The 8,133-nt window shown below is 41.7% G+C and overlaps 1 protein-coding gene across 2 annotated transcripts in view; it reads left to right on the forward strand.

The window, feature by feature from the left end:
* Positions 1-8,133, forward strand: part of LOC101848759 — a 22,515-nt gene that overhangs the window by 13,130 nt on the left and 1,252 nt on the right. For both annotated transcript variants that reach the window (XM_005100778.3, XM_035970373.1), the window contains exons 3-6: positions 304-451; positions 993-3,181; positions 5,344-5,575; positions 6,804-7,034. In XM_005100778.3, coding sequence (XP_005100835.1) covers positions 304-451; positions 993-3,181; positions 5,344-5,575; positions 6,804-7,034 — 2,800 coding nt within the window. The remainder of the gene's footprint in view (positions 1-303; positions 452-992; positions 3,182-5,343; positions 5,576-6,803; positions 7,035-8,133) is intronic.

Consider the following 8,133-nt stretch of genomic DNA (forward strand, 5'->3'; position numbering starts at 1 on the left):
TGTGTGTGTGTGTGTGTATGTGTGTGTGTGTGTGTGTGTGTGTCTGTGTGTGTGTCTGTGTGTGTGTCTGTGTGTGTGTGTGTGTGTGATTTCTTTTGTTTATGCAAATTATGTGCATTTTTCCTAGTTATTGTTCATTGTTCTTGGATTTATGTAAAGCACTTAGAGCTGTGTGGACATAAAAGTGGGTGCTATAAAAATGATCATTATTATAGTTATGATATTATGATTATGACTATGGTTATGATTATGACTATGATTATAAATATGATTATGATTCTGTTGTTTTTTTTACTTTATCAGGGTTTCTTCAGGCGAAGTCTGACGCGTGAAGAGCCTTACATGTGTCTGGGATCTGGAAATTGTCCCATCGGCCCTGACCATGAACGGAGGAAATGTTGTCCAAAATGTCGCCATGACAAATGTTTGTCCGTGGGCATGAGCAAAGATGGTGAGTCAGAGTGATCTGTCTTCATGTGCAGTGTTCGAGTGGTTGGTGGGAGCTCTTGTTTTTTCTTCCTCCTTCTTTCCTATCAAACATCTATCATCCTTACCAGCGACTGACCGTTATTGTATCGATGTGCTCCGAAAAAAACAAACTCTCTTTACCAATATTACTCCATGTCGTTTTCCCCCCATAGTTCTCTTTGACTGTGCCGACAGCTATCAAAACAGGACATTTCTTTACACTTATTTGACACGCAGTTTATTATGCCCACTGGACATTATTCATTTGACTTTTATTTGCCAGTATCATTCAGAACAGGACGGTTCATTATACACAAATTTGTTTTGACCTTTATTTGCCAACATCTCTCAAAACAGGACATTTCCTAATACATGTATTCATTTTTGTCTGTATTTGCCCTCAGCTATCAAAACAACACTATGTTTCTTCATATGTATATTCATTTTGAAATTTATTTACCCACAGCTATCAAAACAGGATGTATACGTTATATAATCATTCAACATTTACTATTTACCCGCAGCTATCAAAACAGGACGTTATTCACGTGAGAAGAAATCAACGTATGTACTAGAAGTCATGGAACTGCGCGAAAAACTTGCGCGCTCTCCGCCATCAGCTGCTCAGATGCCAGGCATCCACTCAGAATGTGTGTCTGGGGAACTGGGTGAGGATGACGGTGTTGCACATTGCAGAAGACCAGAGGGATTGTTGGGTCCTTCTTGTCAGAGTCAAACTACGTGTCTAACCAGAACGGGAGAGGTAGAACATGATGCTTTTGTTAGTCCGCAAGAGGGAGTGTTCGGGGAATATGTGGAGACCTCTGAGGGGGCAAGAAAAGGTCGTCCTCAACTGTCTCAAATGTCTGGCTGTTTGTCAAACAAAGGAGAAACCTTCTGTAAGAAGCTATCAGACCAGAACAGGCAGAGCCAGAAAGTGTCCTCAGATGTAAACATTCAGGATGTTGGTTGTGGTAATCAAGACGCCAGATATAGTAACAAAAACAACAAGGCTGCAATGACGGGGATAAAGTCAGTGCCACAGCCACGAGTGGTAGAATATGATGATCTTCCCCCGCCTTGTATGTCTTACACTTTTGTAAGCAAAGACTCGAAGCGCGCTCTGAAAAGAAAGCTGACTGGAAAGAAAAAGGACAGCGACAATGTTCAGAAGGCAGAGACTTCAGATTCTTCTCGAAGCACAAAAATCACGTCAGTGGAGCAGTTGGGGTCGTCTCTCCCTGGAGCACCACCAATGCCGAACCTTGGAAGTATACAGCCTGCTGATACCATTTCTGAAGTGGAGCATTCGCCTGCCCTTTTTAATACATTAGCAACTCAGCTTTGTGCCTCTCATCCAGCCCCCGTTTCCTTGGTAACAAGTACTCCCATGAACACTAGGCCCGGCGCAGAAGCAGGGTCTTTTTTGTCATCGTCTGATCAGTGTTATTCAAATATATCCCCCAGTACCTCATTCAAAATTTCTTCTTCTTTTTCTTCTTCTTCTTCTTCTCCTTCTTCTTCTTCTTCTTCTTCTTCTTCTTCTTCTTCTTCTTCTTCTTCTTCTTTTGTCCCTCCTCCACAACTGACCTCTGATTTTTCTGCTTCTTTCACAAATCCTCCACCACTTTACAACAATCACCCGCCGACACCAGCTCATCTTCTGGACCTGGATCTGTCTCTGCCCCCTGTCCCTGAGACGGAAGAGATGCCAAGTTTTGAGGGAATAAAAAACCAGGCCTGCTGCTTAGGTTCGGACTTCATTCCAGATGACTTTGAGTTTCCTCCGCTTTCTACTGGAATCCATCTATCAGAATTACGGTCAGTTATGTCCCCTACATTTTGCGCGTTGGCTGACGAGGTGGAGGAGAATATCTGTGACCTTGATTGTGACTTTCCGGAACCGACTATTGGGTACGCCAATTCCAGTGCTCAGGTGGAAAATATACAAAATGTGGACAGTGAATCCTCAAATACTGAGCTGCCTTTTCAGAGTCTGGAGTGGAGGCGTGCTGAGGCTATCCGTCAGATGGACAACAGTTATGATGAGGTGATTAGCCTTGCAGAAGATCTGTCCAAATGCCAGCTTTATTCCTATGAGATGACACTCCTGGGCCCGATTTTTAACCAGCTTTGCATCTCCGGCCCACAGAATGCAACTGTTAGTTGTAGTAGCCCCGACCAGCAAAGTGATGTGGGAAGGCAAGCATCCATGCAACATGATTCCCAATCCCACACAACCAGTCAGAAAGCACCCATGCAATTTAATTCTCAATGCCACATCATCAGTCAGCAAATACCTACCCATTCTCAGAACCACCCTAACAGTCAGCAAACACCCCCTTTACCAGATTCTCAAAATCAATCCAACCAAACATTTGCCCCCTGTGGTATTTCATCTCCAACCTCTTTACCGTCTGCAATGCCCTTGTCCACCACATACAGCACTGGGCTGTCGCCCCATCCCAACCATCCTCGACTTTCTGGGTCACCCTCTTCCTCATCCCCATCACCTCCACAACCGAAGCCAGCAAGATCAGAGCAGGGATTTTGCGAGGCTGAATACAACAAACTCTTGCCATGGTGTGAGTTTTCCGAAGGTCACCTTGATGATGTGGCCTCTATGCTTTTGGAGGCCCACATAAAGCACATTGGCAAGGACATGAACTCTGTGAGCCGGGAGGAGATAGCAGAAAAGTCAGAGATCTATCTGGTGAGTACGATAATGATTTTTTGTAAACGGGACCACTATTGACACAATCTAAATCATTCAGACTCACTGTTTCAGCCATATTGCTGTCGTAATTAAGGTTGAGCCTGAGGAGTCTCAGCAAAAGTATGAAGGTACATGTTGTTGGTGTCACAAGCTATCCACATAAATCCGTTTGGGCAATTTACATACCAGAGACAAAAAAAACAACCCAAAACTAAAAACAAACAAACAAAAACAACTAGTTTTTGTTGTGCTGTTCCTATCTGGCATGAAAAGCAAGAAAATTGTAAGTCTAGACTGGTGGTGTTGAAAGGGACATCTTTGATAAAGCTTAGGGGGGGTGTAAAAATCGAAAATTTTCCAAATTTGGACTTGTAAATTGCTTGCTACAGTTACGATGTACTTGATATAAATTTTCTTCTTGTAGGAATCGAACTCATCTCTTCTGTGTGCAAAGAAATGAGTCTTAGTATAGTACAACAGAGGTTGATGTGAGCTGTTGTTAGACAGCCTGGGGTATGTTTGCTAATAAAGGGACATGATAAATAATGGGTACGGAAAGGGAAGCAAAGAGGTCCGTCCGATATTGTGGTGCGAACAGACACCTAGTGGTTATCCTACTGAGATTATTGTTCTCCCTCTCCTCCTCATCCTCCTCCTCCTCCTCCACCACCACCATTACCTCCTCCTCCTCATTCTCCTCCTCCTCATCCTCCTCCCCCACTGCCTTAGGGTTCATTGAATGTGGACTCTGTAGCCTATGGTGCTACAGAACTTTTCATATCGATGACATTTTTTTTTCCAACGAGAGTATTGGTCTTTCTGGCTTATAAGCAGCAGTAACCTGTTTGCATAATACATGTATTCTTGCTTTATTGTTCTGAAATAACTGAAATTCCTTATGTTTTGGTAGGCAAAGGTTAAGAATTTTTCTTGACAGTTGGTTTTAGAAGATCAAGTCTTAAGTTCTCTGACTTTCAGCTGTTGGGAAGGGGGGTGGGAGGGAAGGAATTGCACCACTTGTGCCCCTTAGTCCTAGACATTGTCACCAATATAACAAGCCTACCCCACCCCCGGCTTAACCTATTCGGGATACATGGGGTCTAGTAAAATACTCTCCTTAAAAGCTTTTTATCTTTCCTAGCTCATATAAAACTTAACTTCCGTCCGCACTGAACCCGGAAAAATAAGGGCCTCATAGGTTGCAAATTTACCAGTCATCTAGATGTAGATCTAGTCTGCCTTGTTTTCGCATCTAATACCCAAAGCACACTGCCAATCAGATTCATTGGTTTCAGTCGGACCAGTCAGATTTTCCTTCATGGATGGGACAAAAGCTACCATTTTGGCATTAAACGATTGATTCAAAATCAAAATCAACTACTTCGTTCAGATCCTCCAAAACAACACAGACAGCTCATTATACATCGAGGACTTTCTGATGTGCTGTCCTTCCAAAAATCCTCGACTAAGATCTATTGAAAGACAGCTGCAAACACAGCTGTACAAACTTGAAAAGTGGACAAACTTTGTTTTGACTTCGGAGAGACTCGAAGAAAATATAAATGTAGAAATTTGAAAGATCAGTTCTCCATCGTTGATCTCAACAGAATTCTCGATTTTATAAAGACCATTGGCCTTTTCAGTAAAATGTAAATATTGTTATTTAGATTAAATGTAAATTGCTTTTTGTTTTTGCAACGTAAAATATTACCATAAAATTTTAAACCTTTTAAACTGACCATCAAACGAAATCAAGCTGCCCTGTGAACTGCTGTGAATACAATGAAAACTTTGAACATCTCAGCAAATCTTACTAAACCAAACTAAAAGCTGAACTAAGAAAGTGAAACTAATTTGTCAATTCTAGAGATTAGTTAATGTCACTGTGGTTTTTTGTCTTGTTCGCAATAGTGCTAGGAAAAGGGGGAAAATGAGGAGGCCCGGAAGAGAAGAGGAAAACAATCTACTTCCATTAAATATCTGGGAAAGAGTAAGCTAGGAATAATTCTGAACTTAAAGTTGCATGCACATTGCGGATAAGAACTGGCAAACTATGAAATACGTCAAATAAGCCAAACGAAGTGAAAGAAAAAAAACCCTCCAATGTACAACTTAATGTCCAAATCTGTTTTTTTGTTTTTTGTTCGGGGATTCCACAGAAACTTTGTCGTCTCAAGGAGCGTGTGTTTGGAAGGCAATCATTATTGCACAATAAGGACGAGTACTTCGAGATCCTGGAGAACACAGGTGTGGACATCGACGGCCGCAAGGAGTGGGTGGAGTTCAATGTCAAGATCACCAACGATGTCCTCTTCAAGGTCGTCCGCTTCGTTAAGTCTGTGCCAGGATTTCTGGACCTGTGTAAAGACGACAGATTTGTCCTTTGTCGATGTGAGTCGGGAATAATGATAATAATAATAACAGTGGGATCCTATTATAACGAGAGGGAGGGGACTGGTGCGAAATATCCGTTATAGCAGGATTCTTGTTATAAAGGATCCAGTAATGAATTCAAGGGAAACAATAAAGTAGGCCTAATCTATGAGTTCTGTTAATTTCCTTTTGTTATCTCCCCTAATGGTGATTTTGTTCAAATGGACCTCAAGGTCTTACTTGATCAAAAATCGAATCAGGTTTCGTCCTCTAGCACTAGCGATGTTGGCAGCTCAGCATTGGCGATCAGAAAGAAAAGGCTCTAGGCTAACTCGCCTGCTGTATTGTCCCCCGTCCCACCACATCATGTGGTGTGTTCCGTCTGCTTGTGCACATGGGTACACACCACACCCTGCCCATGTCACACATTCGCTCCATCCATCACAGCACTGTCCTACCCGTATCGGAGAAGTGAGAGGCATGGTAGGCCTAGATAATCTAGACTAGGCTGGCCTATCACGCAATGCATTCTGCTTGTCTGCGTATGCCACACCCTTCCCACTCTTTCGTTCCGGCCTTCATTGTTGGTATACATGGGCTCTCCCATTCTTTGTTTCACTAGATCACCAACAAGTTTCTCAATTGGCGAAGTTTTATGTCTAATTGGCCTATAGCAGCAGCAATATTCTGCTATAACCGACTCGCGTGTTTGTCTGATTGAGCTATAGCAGTATTTTATTTTAAAATATAAAGAAGGAAACAAACAGGGTTTTAGAATATTCTCTTTATAACCGACTTCTTGTTATTTAAGGACTCGTTATAAGTAGAAACCATTATAATAATAGTATTAATAATAATAATAATAATAATGATAATTGTAATAATAGCAACAGCAACAGCAACAACAATAATAATAATAGTAATAATAATAATAATAATAATAAAATAATAATGATAATGATAATGATAATAAATGGCTAATGGCAACACAATGGTGATTCTCTACCAGTGCCTGTAGTCTAATTGTCAGGCTCTTTGCACAGTTGTACGTTCATTTCTCGTGTGGGGAGGCTACTTTATCGAGTGCCTCTGTCTGTCTGTTGGGATGTTGTTTGTATCCTCTTCAGCCTGGGTTGGTCCTGACAAGTTGGGAGGGAGCAGCCTACCTTCTGAATGATTTAATTTGTTAGAGGGGGGGAAGAGTTTTTACTTCTATTTTTTTAAAAAGCGTTCTCTTTTTCTTCAGCATCCTTCATTGACTGTCTCATCCTGGGGAGTTTTCGTGGCTTTGACCTCCGGAACAACATCGTGATAAATGATTTGAACTTAGCCACCAATTTTGACGAATGCCTCGGACTCTTTCCAGAGTATGACGAGAACATACATTTCTTCTGGGCCTTAGCCAGGCGGATTCAAGCTATGGACCTCACTCTTGAGGAAATTGTTTTGTTGAAGGCTATTTGCATAACATCGCCAGGTGCGCTTTTATTTCTGTAACTCTTTTTCTTTTGTGTGTCACTAACTTTTCATTTATTTATTTATTTATTTATTTACCGTCGAACCTGTGTAAGATGGCCACCCTTTGTCAAGGAGAAAAGTGGCCGTATAAGACAGGTGGCCGTCTTAGGCAGGACTGATCAATATGAAGAAAACAAACCATTCCTTTCTGAGGTCCCAACTGAAGGTAGCCTCATTGTTGTTGTTGTTTTGTGCAAGGGTGGCAATAAAACGAAATATGTCAGACAAGGAGGCCCGAGTGCCATGGTATAACAAACACATGGGTCACCACCACTCCCAGAACGAGCGACGCTTCTGTCACAAGTTCATATTGACGTCCGTTGTTACTTTGTTACACACTGGGTAAAAATGACGACTCATCTCACTTATGATTTGTGTATGAGTTCTGGGCGTGGCTTATGGGTTATGAGGGATCAAACGGTTACCTCACCAGCAGCTGAAAATTTGTTAGCTATTGTTGGTCAACAGTGGGAGGGGCCTATGCAACATGATCGGTTGGAGTGACTACCTAATAACAATGACAGGTGATTGGATTATGTCAGCTTGCCCACAACGCCAGGGGCCAATGCACAATTTATGAAAAAACCTAATGGATTCACTAAGGTGGCCATCTAAGACAGGTGTTATTGCTTCTTGGTGTGATAGGGGTTGTGTGTTAAAACATGGTGACCGTGGCGGGGTTAGACAGGTACCCGTTTTACACTGTTAAATTATATAGAAAAACCGCAAGGGGGGAAATGGAAAGTGGCCGTTTGTACAGGTGGCCGTCTTATAGAGGTAGCGGTCAGGGCAGCTTCGACTATTTATTTATTTATTTATTTATTACGTATTCATTTATTTGTGTATTTATTAATTAATTTTTTTTGTTTCTGTATATATAGCTTCTTTTATCCGATTCAGTTACCGTCATCTCTGTGCCATAAAGCATCTTTTTCTGTCTGTCTTTGCATTAAATGATTTTTGTTGCGTCGGTGTGCTTCTCTTTACTCAAACAAAGCTGAACTAAACTAGATTGTGATGAAAGTGTATGGCAAGCACTTAACCTTCCGACTGTAAAC

This window comes from Aplysia californica, unplaced genomic scaffold (assembly GCF_000002075.1).
Source record: "Aplysia californica isolate F4 #8 unplaced genomic scaffold, AplCal3.0 scaffold00260, whole genome shotgun sequence".
Classification (NCBI taxonomy): Eukaryota; Metazoa; Mollusca; class Gastropoda; order Aplysiida; family Aplysiidae; genus Aplysia; species Aplysia californica.